The 23,718-nt window shown below is 46.2% G+C and overlaps 1 protein-coding gene and 1 long non-coding RNA gene across 5 annotated transcripts in view; one reads left to right on the forward strand and one right to left on the reverse strand.

Moving 5' to 3' along the window:
- ST3GAL5 (ST3 beta-galactoside alpha-2,3-sialyltransferase 5) overlaps positions 1 to 20,844 on the forward strand; it is a 43,684-nt gene extending 22,840 nt beyond the window's left edge. For all 4 annotated transcript variants that reach the window (XM_077134864.1, XM_077134865.1, XM_077134866.1 and 1 more), the window contains 5 exons: positions 1,215 to 1,326; positions 11,780 to 12,123; positions 15,126 to 15,312; positions 16,528 to 16,686; positions 19,690 to 20,844. In XM_077134864.1, the coding sequence (XP_076990979.1) occupies positions 1,215 to 1,326; positions 11,780 to 12,123; positions 15,126 to 15,312; positions 16,528 to 16,686; positions 19,690 to 19,938 (1,051 nt within the window). In that variant the 3' untranslated portion in view covers positions 19,939 to 20,844. The remainder of the gene's footprint in view (positions 1 to 1,214; positions 1,327 to 11,779; positions 12,124 to 15,125; positions 15,313 to 16,527; positions 16,687 to 19,689) is intronic.
- On the reverse strand, positions 20,300 to 22,108 carry LOC143661318 (uncharacterized). Its single transcript, XR_013164504.1, has 2 exons — positions 21,919 to 22,108; positions 20,300 to 20,639 (listed from the first exon to the last, which is right to left on the reverse strand). It is a non-coding gene; the product is annotated as an uncharacterized LOC143661318 (long non-coding RNA).
- Positions 22,109 to 23,718: the final 1,610 nt, after the last annotated feature.

Consider the following 23,718-nt stretch of genomic DNA (forward strand, 5'->3'; position numbering starts at 1 on the left):
CAGTTGAACTCAGCATGCAGCCCTCTCCCCTCCCAGAGGTCAGGGAGGTGGGCCATGTGACCTGGCTCAAAGCCCCAAGCCCTTCATCGCCTGGTTGGGCTCTCAGGTGTGGCTGCTGCCACCCTAAGATGGCAGGTGTGTTTGCCCCCACCCTGAACCTATCTGATTGGTCCTGGACTCACCATGAACAACACAGGAAATTCCAAAGACTCTGAGATGGCTTCCCTGGGAACTGAGGACAAAGACCAACTGAGTTTTTTGTTATACTCCTTCCCCCCCAACCCCTTTTCTTACGCAAACGGTAGCATAGTATTCATTTAACTTTGAACTTAATCCCAGGGAAAAACGAAAATGTTTGTCCAGATTTTCATGGGAGGCTGTTTAAATGAGAATTGTCTTGAAAGCATTTCCTAGCAACACTTTCTTGCATCATCATCCTCAAGAAATATTTTTCATGTGCTGTGTACAGTATACTATGCAAGATGCTATACTAAAAGAAACTCCTTTCTTTAGAAGATGATTTTCCCCTTAAGATTATTCCTTAACCTTGTTTTTTCAATAACAAAAATTGTTTAAAGCAGTGAGTCTTAAACTTTAAACTTTTTTTTTTTAACTTTTGGTTTGTCAGTTAATACATGGGGAACTTAGTAAAAATGAGATTTGTAGAACAAGGACTAGATCCAGTTATTTTCTCCAAATCCTGTGTAGTGTGTGTATTTTAAACTACATCATGGTGTGAATTCACTAGATCTTTAAAAATATATACAAAATGGTACTATCTCATTTCCATCAGTCTCATCTCTGTGTAGAATTCTTCAGAGGTAGTTGCAAACAGATAGTTTTATTTTCTCTTTGTTAAGATTGACAGTATTTTAAAGTGGCAAAAAGTTGAAGCTGAGAGTCTATCTTTGCAAATCTATTACTCGATTATTTTTTAGTCAAATATAATCTGCTCATGATTCAGATTTTATTATGGGTTCTCCGCCAAAAGATTTTTTTTCTCTGTTTATAATAAAGACAGTTATACCCAGCTCATTTATATTCTCAAGAGGAGAGGGAAATCATGCCTTCCTTTGCCACAGGTAAACCTAAAGATTGTACGTTCATGCTGCATGGCAGGCAATCTTCAATTTAGCTTCGTTTTTCACTTATTTCACATTATTTCTGTTGTTAGTAAAATGAAGACGTCACTAGACCAAGTTGATGTTTTCCAGGTGCACATTGCTTGTCTTTGGGTTGTGGATCCTTTATATCCTCAAGGTGAACTATATTACTGAAGAATGCGACATGAAAAAACTGCACTACGTGGACCCTGACCGGGTAAAGGTGAGTATTTTGGTTCCCTGGGGTGTTCCTGTCAAACACCACGCAGTGGGCTGGCTTCGACAATGGCGATTTATTCGCTCATTATTTTGAGGGCAGGAAACAAGTTTGGAATCGGGGCATCACCAAGGCGACGCTTTCTCCGCAGAGACTGTGGTGTGCGGGGGCCGGCAGCATGGTTCTTAGTCCCTTTAGGAACAGGGCCACGTCTCCTGGCCTCTCCCTTCTCTTCTCGTTTCGTGGATGTTCAGTTTCCTGCTTCCTATGGCTCGCTCTCTGTCTGAATTTCATTCTGCTTATAAAAGACTCTAGTAAGAGGATTAAGTCCTCCTTACAGTGAGTTCACATCCACAGGAATGGATTAGGGGTAAGAACATGCTTTTCTGGGTTATACACAGCTCCAAACCACCCACAGTGGGATGCCCCATTGGTGTGGTTCCCCTATGTGGAATCAGTTAAAACATTTCCAAGCACATACTTAAACCATAAAGTCATCTCTAACATGTTAAAAATAAATGTTAACAAAAGTTTGAAAATGAAGTGGAAAAAAACTAAGCTTGACGTTTCAAAGTGGAACCAAAAACAAAAGCAAAAGAACATCCTTCCCCCTTATTTCCCCCCCTTTCCCCCCTGCAGAAGTCTACCCACATTACTTCAGCCCTGGTGGGGGGCGGGAGGGGGGTGGCTTCCGTTCTGCTCTCTGGGACACTTGTGGCGTGGTGAAAAAGTGCCATGATGCTGCCAGCTGTAACTGCTCTTAAAACAGGTGGACACAGTTCCTTTAGCCTCAGCTGCCCTCCTGTGTTGGATTTTTAATGATTTTGCATTTTGCCTTGAGGTTTTTCCTCCAGTTTATACTTACTTTTCCAAGTCAGTTGACAGACAAAATGCTAATTTTGCTAGTTATTTGAGTGGTTAAATTATCCGATGATGCTCAGCCCAGGTTGAAAGAGAAGATGACTTTCCGTAAAGTAGCACGCCACTGATAACCAGTAGGTATTGAGTTACTAGGTGATTTCCGTCTTACCACATTTAATTATCATCATGACTGGGAGATGCTAATATGATCACCATGTTACAGATGACGGTTCTGGAAGGTTAAGCTGCTTCCCCACGTCCACGTCTGGTTTACTTAGTAGTAATTAGTGCTTACTGTGTGCCAGGAACTCTTCTAAAAGTGCTTCAGCAGCATTAACTCATCCCCTTAATAGTCCTGGGGATGCGGAGACAATTATCATCCCCATTTCCCAGCTGAGAAAACGGAAGGCCACAGCAAATATTAAGTGACGTCCCAAGGTCACTGAAGCTGATCTTTGGGCCAGCCAGGGCCTGAGCCCAGCCATGTGGCTCCAGAGACAGAGCTCCCAGCCACCCTCCCTCTGCCTGGCCAAGAAGGGAGTGCCCAGAAGCTACAGGCAGCATGGGGCAGAGAGGAAAAAGCTGACCCTTTTTCATCATGCAGACCCAGAGTCACACTTTAAAGATACTCAGCAACCAGGAGACCTTAGCCAAACTTTTCTGTTGTTTTGTGTCCCAGTTTTCTCATCTAAGAAATGCAGATAATCACATCTGTATACAGGGTAGTCATAAAAGTTGAGCAGGCTCCTAGCCCCAGCGCTCCTTTCCTAGCCCTGATTTTCATTCATATGTTTCTGCATTAATCTGTAGGTCTTTCGAAAGTGCCTCAAATCTTTTTGTGGTACAGATGAGTATAAACAAGGAAATGAAAAGAATCTACTCAAACTAGGTTCATGCGCTTAGCCCATGCAAAACTGCTGTCTCGCTGATGGCAGAGCCCTCTTTTCCATGCTGTATCTGTCCTCAGATGTCCACTGACATATTTCATTTCATCAGCATTAACACATCTGGTGGGGTGGGATGTATCCAGTATCCTCACCTAGCACTTTCCCTCTCCTCCTGGTTGGTCTGGCCTTGCAAACATCCCAGATCTTCTTACATTCCAAGATCCCTCACAGCTCTCTTGGATAAAGGTTTTAGACATCCCGTCTCTGTTTTTCACTCTCCCGGGAAAGACCTAAAATGATGACACTTCGCCTGACTTATTGATAGGCTGTGAACTTGCCTTTGTTTCTTTGCCGTCCTTTTCCACATCCTCTCTGTGTCCTCGTTCTTGTGTCCATTTAAAGAAGCCATGGCCTGCTGGACCAACTGCTCAGACCTTTGCTTGCAGAGGCCAGGGCTACTGAAGAGAGCTGGGAGTACCCATGTGCAAAGGCTGAGAATACCACTTCACAGATTAGGGTGGAGATATGGTGGTCCAGCAATACGACGTGTGAAAGCCACTTGGCAGTTCCTGTGGCCAGCTGGCATGCTCTGCGTTTGCATGTGCCTTAGCTGTCTGCGATCCTTTTGTCTTAAGCTGTACTAAGAGAATCCAGGATCTAGGCCTGAGCTGGTACCTGCTATGATCAGCCAACTGCACTGTTAATTTTGGCCACTGCTGTTTGAGATTCCCCCAAGGAACTCTGGTGACTTCTAAGATTGACCATATGTGAAACTCAAAACCATGTCCCAGGAGAATGGTTGAATGGGGTGGAAACATTTGTGTAACCTGAGGAAGAACAAGGACACATGGTGGCTGCTGTTGGGCAGTAGAGGCCTGGCCTGTGGAGGAGGTTTGGCCATGCCCATGGGGCCCAAGGGTGGGGACGCATATGGGATGACAGTCTGTGGCGTCCAGAAGTGGAGTCAGTGGGCCGCCTTGGTGGTGAGTCTGCAGGGGTCTGTAGGAAAGCTGGGGTAACTGTTTCAGTGGTCCTGAAGATGGAATTCAAGCATGGGCCAGTGGGTGGCTCAAGGGCCCTTCCATCCCAGAGACTGCAGTTCTCTGGCCAGTATAGGCTTAGCCGTGGTGGCTTTCGTAACCTGGGGCCTCCCTGTCCTGAGTGCTGGGTGGGGTTGCATCAGCCTGGAAGGTTCAGGAAGGGGGCCCGTGTTCCTCTCACTGGTACCACTTCCTGCTGACTTGGCGACTTTTAGACCCACTCTCAAGAGGACTTTGAAACGCGTCAGATTCCATCTTGTACCCTGGTCATTTGTGTGAGCATATCATCATCCCATCTTTTTTTTTTTGCATGGGCAGGCATCAGGAAGTGAACCACCCTAATCATCCCATCCTGCATATAAGTTTCTGGAATTCCAGAGAAAGGGATAGGGACCCAGGGTTGTCCTTGGGAATTTTTTGCTCTCACTCTTTCCCCAGTCTCATGTCTCCTCAGCCATATATCCAGCCAGGCTCCTCGATACCCAGAGCAGCATTTAAAAATCAAATATGTTTTACTGCTTCCATGCTTAAAACACTTTGGTCAGGCGGGCCACGGTGGCTCAGCAGGTAAGAGTGCTTGCCTGCCATGCCCGAGGACCCGGGTTCGATTCCTGGTGCCTGCCCATGTAAAAAAAAGAGCGAAAACACTTTGGTCTCTCACCATCATCTTCAGGAGAAAATCCAGATTCCTTAGTCTAAGCAGAAGGGCTGTATCTGACCTGGTTCCTTCTGATCCGTCCAGCCTTCTCTGCCCTATCCCTCCCAGGGCTACCTGGTTTTAGGGTCCCTAAACCCCTCACTGTTCCTCTGTGGAGCTACATTCTTTCTTCCTTTTGTTAACATCTTTATTGGTCTATTATTCGCATACATAAAGTTCACCTAGTTAAAGGGTACAGTGTGATGATTTTCGTCTATTCACAGAGTTGCAGAACCATCACCACAATCAGCTTGAAAACATTTTCCTCACCCTAGAAAGAGACATTCTGTGCCCATTTGCAACCACTCTCCATTCCCTTCTCTCCCCAAGTCTTTGGCAGCCACTCATCTGCTTTCTGGCTCTATGGATTTGCCTCTTCTGTGACATTTCCTGTAATCGTACTCATATAATGTATGCTCTTTTGTGACTGGCTTTTTTCCAGGTTTAAGGCATAAGTTCTCAAACTTGATCCACATTGAAATATGCATCAGTACTTCATTTCTTTTCTTTTCCTAACTAATATTCCATTGTATGTATATCCCACCTTTTATTTAGCCATTTATCAGTGGATGGGCGTTTGAGTTGTTTCCATTTTTGGTTATTATAAATAATACTGCTATTGAACATTCATGCCCATGTTTTACGTGGACATGTTTTCATTTCTTTTGAGAGTGGAATTACTGGGTCATATGATAACGCTATGTTTTGAGGAACTGCCAGACTGTTTTCCAAAGCCCTGCACCCGTTACAGCTATTACAATTATTATTGAGTTGTAATAGTTCTTTGTATGTTCTAGATACCAGTCCTTAATCAGATATATGATTTGCAATTATTTCTTCCCATTCTGTAGGTTATCTGCTTATTTTCTTGATGTCATCCTTTGTGGCATGGAAGTTTTTAACATTTATGTAATCCAATTTATGTATTTTTTCCTTCGTTGCTTGTATTTTTGGTGTTGCATCTAAAGAACCATTGCTAATTCAGTCACAAGGATTTACACCTATATTATCTTCTGAGTTTTATAGTTCTAGCTCTTAACATTTAGATCTTAGAATTCTTTTAGTTGTTGTTGTTGTTTTAATATTTTATTGCAAAAACAATGTACAATATATATTATACAATTAAAAAGTTAAAAAAGTAACAACATACAAACACAAACATTCTTTTTTAAATTTGTTTATTAATTAAAAAAGTGAAATAAAATAAAACATACATAATCAGTAATTCACAATATCATCACTTAGTTGCATATTCATCATTTCTTAGAACATTTGTATTAATTCAGAAAAAGAAACAAAAAGACAATAGAAAAAGAAATAAAACGAACACAGGAAAGAAAAAAAAAAGATTATACCTACCATACCCCTTACCCCTTGCTTTCATTGATCACTAGCATTTAAACTAAATTTATTTTAGCATTTGTTCCCCCTATTATTTATTTTTATTCCATATGTTCTACTCCTTTGTTGACAAGGTAGATAAAAGGAGCATCAGACACAAGGTTTTCACAATCACACAGTCACATTGTGACAGCTGTATCATTATTCAATCATCCTCAAGAAACATGGCTACTGGAACACAGCACTACATTTCAGGCACTTCCCTTCATCCTCTCTAATACACCTTAAACCAAAAAGGGGATATCTATATAATGCATAAGAATAACTTCCAGGATAACCTCTCAACTCTGTTTGGAATCTCTCAGCCATGGACACTTTATTTTGTCTCATTTCTCTCTTCCCCCTTTCAGTCGAGAAGGTTTTCTCAATCTCTTGATGCTGAGTCCCAGCTCATTTAGAATTCTTTTGAGTTAATTTTTGTCCATGGTGTGGGTTCGGGGTCCCACTTCATTTCTTTTGCAGCTGGATAGCCAGTTGTCTCAAACAATTTGTTGGAAAGACCCTCCTTTGCACCATATTGGCTGCATTCTTCTTTACTTCTCTGCCATGTGCCCTTTCCGTCTTTCACGTCTGTAACTCTTAATCATCCTTTAAATCCAGTCTCGGCACAGGAGTTACCTCCTCCAGGAAGCCTTCCCTGATCACCCTCCTCTGGGCTCTAGAAGCTCTCAGACCTGCTTTTACTGTTTGCCTTCCCAGTTGTCTTCCAGACAAACTCTTTGAAGACAGGGGCTGTGTGCTAATATTTTACATTAATTAATAAGTGCTGTGTGTATTAAACTCCAGAGGGAGGGGTCAGGTTATGTGAGTCATGGCAGTGGTCTTATTGTCTTTGAATTCCAGCTTGTGCAGAAAACCTCCATTAAATAACTGGCAATTCTTTAGTTCACTGAGTCCCGCACACAAGGTTTGATGACCCTTTGAGGAACAGGACTGAGAGCATTTGTGCATCTCTCTGCCTCCACTGGAAGACAGAGAAGAGCTCTCTTTCCCCTTCCCCAAGACAATAGTGAGGGAACAGGAAGCCAAGTAGCAGCCCACAGTATCAGCCACATCTCCCAGTTCCCAAGGACTCCAGAAAGATCTTTCCTTTCCCTAACTTTAAAAATAATGCCCCAAGGGTGGTGCAGCGGTGGCTCAGTGGCACAGTTCTTGCCTGCCATGCTGGAGACCCGGGTTCGATTCCCAGAGCCTGTCCGTGCCAAAAATAATAATAATAGTAATGCCCCCAAATTCAAATAATACAGAAACCAAATGCATAGAAAATCCCCTATAATTTTTTGTGGGAAAAGGGGAAGGAACAGGGGCCAGTTTTACAAGTTTGCAGCAGAAGTCTCAGTCAGTTTAGAAATGACTAAAGTAGAAAGTGAAAGCCTGCTATATGGATATAACCCTGGTGGGACTAGGGATGTTATTGTATTACTTAGGACTTTTTTTTTTAAGTAGCTTTCTAACATTTTTGAAGGGAGTCAAAATGTCCCTCTTTTCAAAAAGTCTTGACAAATCTTCAGGCAGAAGTATAGCCCTTGGAGGGCTTTACAAATAGGGGGATGGCGAGAGTGAAGTGTCCCTGAGGATTTGGGTTGGCGGGCAGCAGGGGATGAGACTGAGAGGGTGACCAGGCCAGGGAGGTGAAAGGGCATGGAGGCCACCGGGAAGCGCCTTGCTTTGATCCCGGCATTAAAGCCAGAACCAAATCCCGCTCTCCAGTCCCCAGAACCGAGGAAACGGCTGAGGAAGCTGACCCAGGTGGCCTGCGGGTTCTGAGCAGCTGCAACATGGGGCTCAGCCAGAGCTCTGCAAAAAAGGCCTCCATGCTCCCGGGGGGCACCTGAGCCTTTATGAGCACTGGGACAGATGTAAATCATCGGGGACAGCTGTTGGCAGAGAAAGGCCTCCAAGCCACCCGGCTGGGCCTGCTGGCCATGTCAAGACCCCCCTTGCTTGTGGGCTAGGGGGTGCCTGCTCCACCACCAGCAGCCCCCGGGGGAGAGGAAGTGGGCCAAGCGTGGGCTTCTAGTTTTGATGTAAAGATGCCACTGCACGTGCTGGTCCTTTAAGAGACTGGCATTAGTCCCTGAAGAGACGATCAGACACTGTGAAAGTGTGGTTCTGGCGTGACATTGCATGTAAAAGAGGTCTGAAGAGACAGGGTGCTCTCAGATCCATCAGGTCTGGGCTGTGTGGGGGCACTTTGGACTCAGCCCCCTTGCCCCTCAGTAGATCAGTGACCACATGCCACCCTGTGCGCCCGTGGAGCTGCAGTGGCTCAGCTTCTCCTGCTGTGGGCAGTCACCCAGGCTGAGTTACTAAATTCGCCCAGGCTCTGTCCCTGGCGCCACTCCCTTCTCCCCATGCCCTCCTAGAATGGCTCTGAGATGAGGTAAGGGAAGCCGCAACCAAGGGTTAAGTTGCTCCTCCCAAGATAATGCAGTAAAGTAAATCCTTCTGACTGGTACAACATCCACATTTTCTGATTGCTGTTTTTTCTTAACAGTTTATGTGATAAAGTTCACATACCACAAGATTTACTTATCACCTCCAGCTTACCTTTGAGACACTTCCATAAAGTTCTACCCTCCTGCCACCACCCCGCAGTCCGGCTTCAGGACATTAAGTTCCCTGTGTTCTTGGGAGACAGTCCCTGCCCCTGCCCCAGCCCCAGCAGCCGCTGACTGGTTGGGTTTTTACCGTGGTGCTCCCTTTGTGATTTGGGTATTGATGTGCTTTCTGCTTTTCACCTGCCGAAGGTTAAAGACAGCTGACACGCACGTGAACTAGGCTTGTCGGCATCTGCACCTGCAGCTCCATGTGCAGGCTGCTTCCGGCGTCACGGCAGCCACGACACAGAGACCAACAGCAGAGCTTACACATGGGGCAGTGGAGGCTGCTTGAGATAACTGACCCTCCCGCCTCAGCTGGCACAAGTGGTGATGGGGTTGTCTCCTGCCCAGCCCTCCAGTCCCTCCTCAGCCCAAGTGCACTGCCTGGGGTTCAAGATAAGCATCATAATACAACCTTGCTGTTTCAGTTTGCTAGAGCTGCCAGAATGCAATGTACCAGGAAAAGCCTGGCTTTTACAAAAGGGATTTATTTGGTTACAAATTTACAGTTCTAAGGCCATGAAAATGCCCAAATTAAGAGGACATCAAGAGGAAGATACCTTCTGTAAGGAAAGGCTGCTGGCACTCGGGGTTCCTCTGTCACGTGGGAAGGCAGGTGGCAATGTCTGCTGTAATGTCTTCTTGTTTCTCCCGAGGCATTTCTGTCTAGGCTGTCTCTCTCCATGAGCTCTCTTAAAGGGCTGTAGCAAAGGGGTAGGACCCACCTTGAGTTGGGTGGGTCACAGCTCCATGGAAAACAACCTAAGCCAAAGGTCCCATCCATAATAGGGCTGCACCCACAGGGATGGATTAAAAAATCACAGGCTTTTCTGGGGTACAGAACACCTTCAAACCAGCACTCCCACTTTTTACCAAGAATTGTGCCATTTGCCTATAGTCCTGAGGTGGATTACTGTAAAAATTATGAATGGGGAGATTTTACTGAGGAAATTTACTTTGATTTTTTTTTGAAATACCTTTCCATGAGTTTTCATATTGTGGTTTTCCATGGCAAGTCGCCACATCCTCACACCCAGAGCTACCGGATGTCCATTTATTCTTAATTGTGGGCGGCCAGCAAGCTCAGCCAGGAAAGCTCTTATGAATGGAAAGCCGTGTTCCCTTTCCTCGGTTTGGGAGGAGTGGGAGTTCCTGTGTCTAGGGAGGGGCTCCTCGCCACGTCCCTCCTCGCTCGGCTCCTTTGGCCTCCAGCTCGGAGCTGCCTGAGGAGGGAAGGGTTGGGTCTTGGGGTGTCCTCTCCCCCAAGCTCCTCCTGAGCTGTGAGCCGCAGGCAGGGGAAGAGGAGAGATGCAGAGCCAGCTTCTGAAGGGAAGAGATTATCCCGGGATCTCTTCCAGACCTCCTCATGCCGCTTTAAACAAGTCAAACCCGAGAGGAAAAGGGGTTGCTGTGGCTTTAGGCACTTCAAGTGGCGTTTAGAACATTATTCACTCAGGATTTATTGACTTCACCTGCTGTGAATTAGACACTGGCGGGGTTACAGTTAGAAGATGATTACTGAGCTTTGTGCGCCGCTTACTGTCTAGAAAATTAAGTTTGAAGCCTACAATTGAACTCTTTGCCAGAATGGAGAGGGAATGAAATTTCACTCCTTCCCAAATGAACCTTCTAAAGAGAAAATCTGGCAGCCGGAGAGAGCTGTGCTCACGTTTCCGGCCTGACTGCTCGCCTCTCTTTCCCGTCCTGAGTCATCCCCTGAGCTTCCCTAGGTGAATCTGGACCCGTCTCGGGCGCTCATCTCTACCCCAGGAAGTGTAAACCCGGATGCTTGGGCTGTCCCGTCCTGAGCAGTTGGCCCCTGTGTTCTCTAGGCTCTTCACAGGCTCGGGTAACTGCGCCAAGCTATTGTTTAAATTTTTAAAAAAAGTGTTTCTGCCATAATTGGATCGATGGGTTCCTTTACAAGAGGAGTATCCAGAGTCACCCAATAAAAATAGCCAAGTTTGGGGCAGGCAATAGTGGCTCAATGGCAGAATTCTCATCTGCCATGCCAGAGACTCGGGTTCTATTCCCGGAGACTGCCAAACAAAAAAATTTTAAATAGCACAGTTTGAAGAAAAATACAAGTTGGAATAAACCCGTAAGATTGTGTGACAATAGTCATCCTAATGGTCATTCTGGCACAATTTAAAAGATGTGGAAAAAATATATAGTTTTAAATTAAATATTTTTAAAAATTGAAGAAAGAGGTGATAAGTTCCTAAAAATAAATGTCCCCATAATTGTAGGACTTTCCACCCACGCGGGTGACAGCTGCCTGGTGGAAGGAGGGGCTTCTGAACGTGGAGACAAGGGCTGTGGAGAGCTGAGGCGCCGATGGACGTGGCCTCTGGCCAATCGGAGCCCAGAGCAGGCGGGCGGAGGAGCGGAGGGGCGGGGCGAAGGGGCGGAGCTCCTCCAGGTCTGTGCATCCAGCTGTGCTCTAGGGCGCTTGGCGCTCAGCAGCTTTCCCTGATCCCAAACGGCGGCATGTTGGGAAAGCAGCGTACGAGACGTTTTTCTGCGGAAACACGACCTCGTTCCCTGATTCCACTTACTATCATGTGCATTCCAGGTAGCGCAGTGTGAACCCCATTCCCCAACGGATAAATAACCTCTTTTCCATCTTGCTCAATAGAAACCTGAAACATGAATACCTCACAGTAGAGTTTTCACCCCAAATCTGTTACTCAAGCTTGGACCTGGGAGTGAGGGGTGGTACTCTCTTACTTTACTTACATCATGAAATAAACATTCCTGTTGAGTTTCTCTGCCTGTCGTATGATATTTCCGGGTTTTTCCTTCAAGTTTCTGAATATAAGTTAACCCTAGAAAGCAAAGGTTTTGTGTTAAAAGAAAAATCAACAAGGGAGCAATGCCAGGTGTCAGAGGACCAGCGTTATACCCGCAAGAGTATGTTTTTAATGCCTGGGTGTTTTTAAGCCTCGTGTTGGTGTGGTTCCGTTGCAGAGAGCTCAGAAGTTCGCTCAGCAAGTCTTGCAGCAGGAATGTCGGCCCGAGTTTGCGAAGAAGTCCATGGTACGGTTATTTGAGCGCAGGTACAGCGCGGACTTACTGCCCTTTGTGAAGAGGGCTGCCCAAGGGCACGAAGCCGAGTACAAGTATGATCCTCCTTTTGGATTCCGGAAGTTCTCCAGTAAAGTCCAGAACCTTCTGGAAATACTGCCTGAGCACGATTTTCCCGACCACCTGAAAGCAAAGCATTGTCGGCGGTGCGTGGTCATTGGAAGTGGCGGGATACTTCGCGGACTAGGTCTGGGCCATGCCCTAAACCAGTATGACGTCGTGATAAGGTACATTGCTTTTCAAACAAACCCTCTCTCCTAGAGTTCAGGTCACAGTTCCATGACCAGGTGCAGTCCTGGGTACAGGAAGCACTACTGGCCCCTGCCTGCAAGAAGGCAAACACGGGAAATCACTGCATGCCCTGACCATGCTCTACTGGCCCTACATTTGAGAAGCACCCTATGAATGCCATAATTGGCCACACCTTTTCAGAGAAGATAGGGTTTTGAAGGTTGAGCAGGTTTTAGATAAGCCAGCAAAATAGGATGACACGGCAGGCAGAGGCAAGAGGAGGGCACAGTAGGAGAACTGAGTGATGACTGTTGGCCTGGGAGCAGGGCTCAGCATCCATCGTCCTGGGAGGTGGCAAGCACCGGAAGGCAAAACTGCTCATGTCATCTGAGATTCTTTTTTGGTTTGTCTGGTTAAAAAAATTTTTTGCTGATCATAGAAGTAACATGTGCTCATTATAGAAGATTGGGAAAATGCAGAAAAATATTAAAAAAAAGAAAAAAACCATAACACAAATAACAAGCCACTATTAATTTGTTGTGTTTTTACCCTGGTTTTGTTCTATATACAGACGTAAGTTTGCATGTATATCTTATAACATATTTTGCTTTTTGAACTTAATATTTTAGACTGATTCTAAGGTCTTTAAATATTTAGGAGGAACTTAACTGTAGTAAGTGATTAATATTCCTCTTTATGAAGTTGTTAAGACATTTTCCTGAACAGTGGGCATTTGGGATATTTCTGGTTTCTTTGTTATTGGGAAAATGCTTTTCACATGATGATTTCTCAAGAGAAATTCCTAGAGGTAGAATTGGTGGTGTAAAGATATCTGGGTATTGCTGCATTTTAGTAACTTGGTCCTGTCTTGAGGGTGTGATGAGAGCAGGTTCTTGTTTGAATCTGTGGGTGTGTTTGTTTGGGGGCAGGAGAGAAGGGGCACCTTAGGGGCCTGGGGTGCCAGGCCGGTGTGGATGGAGTGTGTGATTGTGGAAGCTTAAGGGGTCTAAGGCGTCCTCTGGATGAGGAATTGCAGGACCTTTGGACATCTGGACAGTCAGTGAGAGAGAAGAAGTGTCAGAACAGCAAGGTCTCTAGCCTGGGGGGTCTCAACATTAGCAGAACCAGAACCACAGTTCCGGAAGGGGTAGTAGAGAAAAATTGCTGGTTGGTAAGGGCGGGTGACAGGGTCCACTGTGGTCATTTTGAGCCTAAAAGTGATGGCATGTTCACCCAGTGCCTTTGTCCATTGCATTAGGTTACCTGACTGCCCAGGGCCTCGATTTTCCCGTCTGTAGAATGGAAACAGTCATAGTATATGTTCAGACAAAAGGTGTTCACAGATGCACAGTGCTTAGAACCACGTCAAGCTTGGAGTAAACGCTTGATAAATGTTAGCCACTGTTTTGGGAGACTGTGTAGGGAGGAGGGGGCAGAGGGTGCAAGGAAGGAACCAGGTTTGTAAGGGTCAAAGGGTAGAAGAAAAAGGTCACAACCAAGTTTTAAGGCAGAAGCAGTGCCGAGGGCAAGAGGGTGGGAGTAGAGTTGGGTGAATGGGAGGACCTGGCAGCTGCTTTACTGGGTGCTTTTTGGGTGCCGAGAATCCTGTGAAGTGCTCTCGTTCCCATTCCTCAGAATGACCCAGTGAGGTGACGCTGTCACTGGCAGCAGGTGTCCCAGCTGACATGAGGGGGTGTGGGGCCCACAGGGTAGGCCAGGTCCCGGTATTCCAAAGGGAAGGTTTTAGAGCCCCCCAGACCCTGCCCCTGGCCCCAAGTGAGGAGCCGAATGGCCTGTGCTCTGGCACGTGGGGGAGACAGTTGGGATCCCCATGCCTGTCACATGGCATGCCTGTGGTCCAGGAAGGAAAGGGCAGAGAGCGGGGGCTGCCGGTGTGCCGCCTGCGCCAGAGGAGAGGACCGTGGGCAGAAGAGGAGAGCAGCCTCGAGCTGACCTTGAAGAGCAGAGGCAGCAGGGGACCCAGCGCGTTGGGAGGGTCGTCGGGGCCAAGGGAAGCAACCACCAGCCCGAGGGACATGGATTCCTGCCCAGGTCTCCGGAGGCCACCAAGCACTATGGAGAGAAGAAGGTAGATTTTTAGCCCCATGCTGAGAGCACACTGTTAATAAACCTCTTTTTTGTAACTTAATTTTGAAATAACTCTAAACATTAACAGACGCATACAAAAAACCCCCATTCACCCTTCTCCCAGAGAAAGGAAAAAAAAAATCTGATCCAGGATCACACTTTGCATTTAGCTATCCTGTCTAAAAATGTCTTTTTATGGCCCAGGGGTTAGCTCTCAAACAGGAAGTGGCAGTGGGATAGGCAAGAAAGATAAGATGCCGGTCAAGAACCGAATAGATCTTCTTTGAGATTTCAAAACTGTGTCTCCTGGTGAGTGGTGTTACTTTGGGAAGAACTTTTAGACATTTTCCCCAAACGATCACCTGCGTACAGCCTTCGTTGATCTAACAGGCATAGGTGCCTCACCTGCCTTGAGGCCAGGGCCCACCTGGTCCAGGGCCCTCCTCAGTGCCCCCTCCCCGCCCCATATGACTGCTCTTTGTATCTGTCTTGTCCTGGTTTCTAGTTTTTCCTTTCTGGTTACCTTTTTGAAATTCTGGCAAGAACCATTAACATCTGAGTGCAATGAGAAGCCTTCAAGGGAACTCTGCAGGTGGCTGGAGAAAGCCCAAAATACACCGTTTGGGCTGGCTTACAGTGGCAGGACTCAATGAAATCATTTGACCTTCTGGTATTAGATAACTGTGTCCCTCATGGGCCAGTGCCCATCAGGCATGTGGAAAGGGCAGAGCTGCACGGGGCGACGAGGCTGCTCAGGAGGGACCCCCTACCCCTGGGGGGCCTGGGGAGGACATCGCTTGCCACCTGCACATTCTTGGTCCGCATTGAGATGTGGTTTGTTTGGTGCAGTGTGATGAGGTCGCTGCTGGCTCACTTCGTCCATTGATCGTGGTCCTTTTAATGGAAACAGGTTGAACAGTGCACCTGTGCATGGGTACTCGGAGCACGTTGGAAATAAAACTACCATAAGGATGACTTACCCAGAGGGCGCACCACTGTCGGACCTTGAATATTATTCCAATGACCTGTTCGTTGCTGTCCTATTTAAGAGTGTTGACTTCAACTGGCTTCAAGCGATGGTGAAAAATGAAACCCTGGTAAGCAGCACATGTTCAGCTGTCAGATATGCCTTCGCAAAAAGGGAAGGGGCCCCTAATTTGGTTGCAGGCTCTATTTTTAAAGAAGCTCAGTGGAATGCATACTTTAGTGTTGTCTTTCACATGATAACTGCCAGTGGATACCTTTTCCTAGTACCACTCTCTTCGCTGAAACCCCCAGAACCCTTGCTGGGAATTGCTTTCAGAATCCCTTGTGAGCCACCTGTGAAAATGGTGACTGTCTCTTAATATGACTGCCAAGTTTGAGACCAAAATTGCTATCCTTGAGGCCAGTCACCCATCTTCTATTCATCTGATTTGAACTTACATGGCTTTCAGCTAGTTCCAGAAATTAGATTTACTTGGATGAATATATATATTTAGAGAATATTCACATAGTCTCCAAAGATATTCTTCAAAAATGCTTGGTTTGGGGGCCCCTTGCAATGAATGGGCAGTGTTCCAGAAATGTGAGGGAGCTGGCCCTCACTTGGTCGTATTCCTTTCCTTTGTCTTTAAAATATTCAGTCACATTACTTTATAGTCTCACCAGTTATATTGAAATACATTTCAGTTATATTGAAATAAATTTCCCGTTGGGGAGTGTATGCACATTTACATACGTGTGCAGAAACTGGCTGTTTGCAGATTTGATAGGCTTTTCACATACACTCTGTGTGGTGGAGAATTTGTATCTGTATAGGCTGTAGGGTCTTTTGGATTTTCTGTTGGGTAGAAGCTGTTCTAGCTGGAAGAGGAGGCACATCTGACACGACTTACAGTCAAGTTGCCAGGAACTTCCATGGGACTAAGAAACAGCCAGTGAGTAGAGAGAGGGCCTGTCAGTGTTGGGGCTTGACAGCACTCACTACTCTTGAATTTGCTTCTTTTCACTTGGTTTTCTTTGGGCAAAACAATGGCTCTAGCTCCTAAAGGACTCGTCATTCCAGACCATTCCCCGAAGAATTTCTTCCCCAAGCAAGAACTTGTTGCACGGTTGCTCCCTCTGTCCGATGCCACGGTCATCAGTCGGGTCCTTCAGAATTACTGAGCTGAGTTCCCGGCTTTGCAAAGCTCTCAGCCGCTGTGCTGCAGAATGCAGGGTGCCAGTTCAGGAGTGGGGTGGGGCACGGCATGGCCTTGGCCTGACTCCCACTCTGCTCACAGGATGGCATCATCAGACGCGCCTGATGGTCACCTCCTTTCTGTTCTTAGCCGTTCTGGGTGCGACTGTTCTTCTGGAAGCAGGTGGCGGAAAAAATCCCATTGCAGCCAAACCGCTTCCGTATTTTGAACCCGGTCATCATCCAGGAGACTGCCTTTGACATCCTCCAGTACTCCGAGCCGCGGTCCAGATTCTGGGGCCGAGACAAGGTAATCAAGTTGCTACCCGCATCAGCTGTTGTCTGCACGTTCGGGGAGATGTGTGTGCACACAGGGGCCTCTCCAGTGGAAACCCAGCTGCTGCCTGATGGTCTGTGTTCTCCCCGCACCCCAGGCTCCTCTGCTGACGGGCGCCCACCGCTTACCTGTCCCTCCCCCTTGACTCATCTCCGGTTTAATCAGCACTTTTGCCCCTGAGATACTGCTCAGCGTGTCCCTACTCCAGAGGCCAGGTGCATGTCACCGTGTGGGGCTGTGCTCCAAAACCTTTCCATCCTGGCATGTGGGTGGCTCAGGGGCGAGGTGGGATGGGATGGACGTCTGGTCACATTAACATAAAGAATATCAGTCCCCCCGAGCAATGCTCTAGGTTAATTGGTCTGCGCTGCAGTGTGCTGGGATTTTTTTTTTTTAATTGTCAAAACAAAACATACAAACACGAACATTCTTAACATACGAACATTCCATACTTGATGTACAGTCATTGGCTCACAGTATCATCACGGAGTTGTATACTCATCACCATGATCATCTCTTAGAACATTGTGTGCTGGGATTTTTCAGAGGTGCCAGGGGATTTCAGTTTGCAGCTGAACTTGAGACTTCCGGGCCACTGGCTACTCCGTGCAGTGGGAAGGTCCCCCCTGCCCTGGGCTCTGTGGTCCGAAGAGACGGCCTGGGGCTCCAACACTTTTCTGCCTTCCTCCTGCCTGGCTCGGGTTTGGTTTGCCCTTCCTTTCTTAGTGCCTCAAGGTGTGAAGTTGGGTTATCGATGTGAGAGCTTTCTTCTGCTTCATTTTAAAGCTTTTTACAAAGTAGTGCAGATTATTTCTAAATGAAATTTCAAAGCAGAACCCCGATAGAGAAAATTTTAGAAATCAAGGAATTTTGAAATGTGGGGGCTGGTCGGGGCCAGCAGCTCACGGAGGCCTACGAGGCCTCAAGGTCACAATTTGTCACCGCTGAGCCGGGCTCAGGTATAGTCAGTCAGAAGGCAGATTAGCAGGTTCTCCCCCCGTGAATTAAATTTTAAGTGAACATAGTCTGAAAAACAACTGTATAAATATTAAAGACAGAATCCTGTAATTACTAAGGTAAACAGACACCTAAGAACAATTAGACCCCTTCAAAACAAAAACCTCATTCTAGACGGTGACCAGAGGCTGCTGGTTCCAGCTCTGGCTCCAGCCGTGGCTGCGCAGCTCACCAGGAGATGAAGCCTTTCCCGGGACCCGCGCAGCCTGGCGGCTGTGGGATTCCAGAGCAGCCCCCGTGGGTGGCCTTGCTCATCTCCCAGCAGCTTTCTGCCCACAGTGCTTCAGGAGCTAGCATTGCCATTTTCCTCCAGCACTCTGCCCTCGCCGTCCTGCCTCTGCCCATGGAAAGCCATGAGGGCCTGGTAGTTCCTTGCCCCATGCAGGTACCTGTCCAGGACCAGCTTTCCAAACAGGAGGTGGCAAATTTCCCCTCTCAAAGGACAGAGGCTTTCTTCCTCAGCAGAGATTGCCAGGGCTCATGCTTGGAACAATTATATGCTTGTTGATTGGCTGTTCCCTGTAGCTGTGGGTCCCAAGCTGGTCACCATGGATTCCGGAAGAGAGCTTCTCTGGAGTTGGTTGCCATGTCTTAGGCAAAGTGACCACTGAGACCCTCTCTAACAGTGAGGTTGGCTTTGCAGGGCAGGTGACAGGAAATGGTTTAATGAGTGAGGGGCTGAATAATGAAAGAGGGGCACCACCAATGAAAGAGGGGCACCACCAACTGAGCTCTGGAGGGTTCCCTGGCCCACTCTGCAGAAAAGGAGAAAGCATTGCTTACACACATCACAGGCTGGACTCCGGGGAACAAACAAGGTACATCTGCACTTGGCAAAGAAACTATGCAAAAGAATATTAATAAACCAGTCTTCAAAAAAGATTTGAAAAGGTGCAGGGCATCCCTTCTGCTCTGTGTCTCTTCTTTACCTAAGCCTTTATCCACAATTCCTGATTTGTCAGTGCCAGGAGGCATGGCAGGATAGCGGGGGGGGGGGGGGTGGGGTGTGGTGACAGCGTCCTCGACTGTGTGGATGTTTGACATTCAAGACCCAAGTCAGGAAGATTCATTTTAAGGGAATAAATGTGAAAGTCCTTCATTTGAGTCTCAACATGCACTTGCCTAGGGCAGTGCAGTGGTGGTGCAGTGGCAGATTTCTCACCTGCCATGCCGGAGACCCAAGTTTGATTTCTGGAGCCTGCCCATGCCAAAAAAAAAAAAAAAAAAATTAAAATTGGAAAAAAAAGAATGCAGTTTCCCAGAGAGCCATGCATGTGAAAAGGGCCTGGAAGTATTATTCGCAAGAAAAGTTCTTTGCTGGGAGTGTGAAGTGTAATGTAGTGGCTAGCAGGATGCATTCTCTAGCAGAGGGGACTGAGACGTGGGAGGAAATGTCCTGAAAGAGAGCAAGTGGGTTCCTTGTCTTTCTGGGTGTCACCAGAAGGCGACAGAAGTCACTAGATGTAGAACTGGTGGGTAGAAGTCTTAGCAAGAACAACTTTTAGATTGGTACAAGAATTTTCTGGCTGTCTCTTGGGAGTATGTCCCAAGAGAGACTGATAGAACAAATGAGGCCAAATGCTGAAAGTTGGCAAATCTGGGGAGCGGTATGTTGACATTCTCTCTCAAGTCTTTGTATGATTTTTGCAACATATTCCTGTACATTTGGAATTATTTCAAAAAATAAAATTAGAAAAAAATTGGGTTTAGGCTTCCTTTATAGTCTCACATCCCAGGTCATATTTTAGAATCTAGATTCCTGATTTGGTTGGAAAATCAGACTTTTAAGATTCTGGTTTTTTAAATATAATATAAATATTATATAAAATGTATATATATATATCTATAATGATATATATATAATTGCAGCCCCAATGCAATTCTTATTACTTGGTGTAGAATGCAGAGGACTGGGGAAGCAGGAAATTGACTTTTTTTTTTCCTTTCCCTTTTTTCCAGAATGTCCCCACAATTGGCGTCCTTGCCGTGGTCTTGGCCACACACCTGTGCGATGAGGTCAGCTTGGCGGGGTTTGGCTATGACCTCACGCAACCCAAAACGCCCCTACACTACTTTGACAGCCTCTGCATGGCCGCCATGAACTTGCAAACTATGCACAATGTGACTTCAGAGACCAGCTTCCTGGCCTTGCTGGTCAGAGAAGGCGTGGTGAGGGACCTCAGCGGCGGCATCCACAGTGAATTTTGAACACGGAAAACCTCACTTGAAACCTTTGGCTTGGAGGGCCTCGTTGAACCGCCTTCTCGATGCATTTCCTCCAGTAAGGACTTAAGTGCAGCTCGTGTTTTTAACTTTTAATTTAAAAAAACAACAGAAAAAAACTATAGCTCATCCCATTTTCCTTTTTGTTCTATTTATTTGAGGTCAGTGTTCATTTGTGCACGATGTATTGTAAGTCAATTTTGAGAATTGAATTGAGTTGGAAAGACTTTTCCGTGAGAATTTTATGTAACGATGTTTTATTGTATTTTAAGAGAATAATTTAATTTGTAGAAACTCTGTCCATGTACTGCACATAGAACATCAGGTAATTGATTAGCAGGAGAGAGCAGGCCTCTCCGTGGATGGCAGCCCTGAAAACGTGGTTCTGGTTCTCTGTCACCCTGCTTGGTAGGACAGAGACAGGGGCATTTCCAGGAGGACGTGCACAGGAGCTGGACCACTTGTCCAGCAAGGCTGCCACGTGAGCTTCCGGGTTCCTCTCCGTGGGAGCTGTTCTGGACGTCCCCCATCGATCGGGACACAGAAGACCATCTCCGTGTCCTCTGAGAGCTGCAAAGGCACCTTCTTCCCAGCAATCACGACAGCTCTTGAATTCCTCACATTTCTTACTGCCCTTCCAGAGTGCTTACGTGTCGCATCTACGGTGTCCCACTGTCTGAGGTGGCCTACAAAAAACTGGGGTAAAACCTCTGGTATCCAGAGTCTGGGGGAGTATAAACTCTATTCAATAATAATCACTTTTTCTGAGACACTGCAAGGAACTCCTATTTAAAATGTTTTTTTTGTTTGTTTGTTTTTTTAAAATGCCTATTGGCAGTGTGTGCTGGCCACCATACTGGTCAAGAAAAGAATAAAAGACTTTGAGACGTCCTCACAGTCCAGTTCTTTAAGTGCTTTTGTTATTATTATTTTTAAAGAATCCTAGAATGCCCTCCATGGGTACAGCTGCGAGGCAGGGACGTCATTTTGGATCCCAGAGGGGAGGGCTGAGACATTATGCCCAGACAGCTGAGAACGCCTCTGGATAAATGCCAGGTGGCCCCGCGCAGGGAGTAGGCTCGTTCCAGTTCGGGGTTTGGCTATGACCTCACGCAACCCAAACCGCCCCTGCACTACTTTGACAGCCTCTGCGTGGCCGCCATGAACTTGCCATCGCCGCCCCTCCTCCTCCGTGTTGCCCTTGTCTTTGCTGTCGGACTGTCTACCTCTCCCTGTGCCCCCATCCTGCCCCCGGATCTCATGCTGTCATTTCTCTCTCCACCACTTCCGCCACCCTCACTTCCCACTTCTCCCCGTGGCTCCCGCAGCCCCCGGTGCCTCTTTCTCCAGCCCGTGCTCGGTTCCCCTCGGTGGGGTCACAGGGCAGAGAACGCAAACCAGAGCGCTCAGAATCTCCAGGTCTCAAGGGTAAAGCTCCAAGTGGCCTGCAGAGCAAAATCATATGTCTTTGGTTTTATCTCTTTTCTTAACATTTTGCATCATTTTTGCTTTCTACTCTGTAAGACATTGTTCATTTACTAGAGAATTCTTAAAATTCTCACCAGTTCAATGACTTTGCTTTGAAAATGGCGCCTGGGGGTAGCCAACTCTCCTGTGGCCCAGGTAAGGCCAAGTTTACCCCACTTCTTTCCATCCCCACATCCTGCAAGGATTAGAGATGCACAGCTATGTAGCAGGCAGACAAACAAATAAAAACGGTTGAAATTTCCCCAGACAGCTTTCTTAATTCTGTGTGTACCTCCCTACTGATAAGCGTGGACTCTTGTCCACTCACCTTGCGAGATTGCTGTTAAGTGTGAGTGGCTCAGCGCCCTGCACATGTTCAGCTTTCAGCATGTGCATGTCTGCTTCCCATCCCCACCCTCCTCCTCTGGGTCTCCTTTTTTTTTTTTTTTTTTTTGCCTCTTTACACTGCTTTGCCCCTGCCTCTCTGCTTTTACTTACCAGCTTCATGCCGGGAGTGCAGTAGGAGCCCGAAATGAATACAAAGGTACAGAGTGCACCAGCCCATCAGGGTTTATTGGAAACCATCTTCAAGGAACTTTAACACTCAGGCAGTTGTTTGTCAGGAGGTTTTTCTTTGCCTTCAGAGTTGCTGTCCCCTCGCCCCACCCCACCCACACTCCCTTTTCTGGGTGCTTCAAGGTGCCATATGTTTGATCTTGAGTAACTGAGTTTTACTGTCACTCATAATTCCGTAGAGTTTTACAGGCACCAGTTCAACCCTTTTACAGTGGCATAATCACTGGTTTTGATGTAACTTACAGGGACTTACACATGTTGCATTTTAATGTACTTCTTCTGGAACTTTGAGCCATGGAAAAATTCAGTGAGGACTCCCCCCCACCAACACACACACACGAGAGCAAAATCTTTCCAGAAATCTAGGTTGGCTTTAGAAAAATGCTTTTTGGTGTGGGGTGAGTATATCCCGATGAGGCGTCTCATGATTTTAACCAAAGCTCAACTGAGATTTTATGGGACAACTTCTTCTATTCTTGGTATTACTGGGCTTGCTTTATGCTCCGTAGGTGTCTCTACGGCTTTTTCATTTCCCAGGAATACATAGAAGGTACTGGCGAGATCTATGTCCACAAGCTTTGGAGATGTCATCATTTGTTTGACTGTTAGTTGAAATAAGAGGTCAAACCAGTTTTTTGACTGGCCTGCCACCGCTGAGTGTTGTGTATGCAGGACATGGCCATGGGAAAAATCAGCAATTGTGCCGACTGTCTACCCTGGCTGTTTAAGATTTCTGAAACTAAGGGGCACTGCCTTTTTTTTTTCTTTTTTACTGCAAATTTTATTGATATGTATTCACACACCGTATAATCCATCCACAGTGTACAATCAGTGCCTCACAGTGTCATCAACTAGTTGTGCGATCATTATCAAAAGCAATTGTAGAAAAATTCCATGACTCCAAAAAGAAAAATAACAAATGGACATTAAAAAAAAATCCAAACACCCCATACCACTTATCCGCCTTATTATTGACCCCTAGTATTGGTGTGGTACATTTGTTATTGTTGAGAGAGAATATTAAGATATTAGTGTTAACTATTGTCTATAGTTTATAATAGGTACATTTTTCCCCATATATCACTCTATTATTAACTCTGTACAAGTGTCATACATTTGTTCTGGTTCATGAAAGAACTTATACGTGTAGTGTTAATCACAGACATTATCCACCACAAGAGTCACTGTTTTTATATTTAACCTCTAGCTTTCCTTCTGTTGACATACATGACTCTAAATAACCCCTTTCAACCATATTTACTTACAATTCAGCACTATTACTTATAATTCCAATAACAAACTACCAACATCTCTATCCATTTCCAAACATTTAAGTTCAACTTCCTTAAAAATTCTGCACATACTAGGCAACTGCTCCCCATCTCTAGCCTCATTCTATCTTTTGGTATCCTAAGTTATATGACCATGAGTTTATATATTCTAATTAGTTCACATTAGTGAAGTCATACGATATTTATCCTTTTGTGTCTGACTTATTTCACTCAACACAATGCCCTCAAGGTTCATTCATGTTGGTGTGTGCTTCAGGATTTCATTCCTTCTTACTGCTGAGTAATATTCCACTGTATGCATATACCACAATTTGTTTATCCACCTACCAGTTGATGGACACTTGGATTGTTTCCATCTTTTGGTAATTGTGAATAATGCCATTATGAACATCCGTGTGCAAATGTCTGTTCATTTCCCTGCTTTCATATC

Source organism: Tamandua tetradactyla, chromosome 17, assembly GCF_023851605.1.
Source record: "Tamandua tetradactyla isolate mTamTet1 chromosome 17, mTamTet1.pri, whole genome shotgun sequence".
NCBI classification, from domain to species: Eukaryota; Metazoa; Chordata; class Mammalia; order Pilosa; family Myrmecophagidae; genus Tamandua; species Tamandua tetradactyla.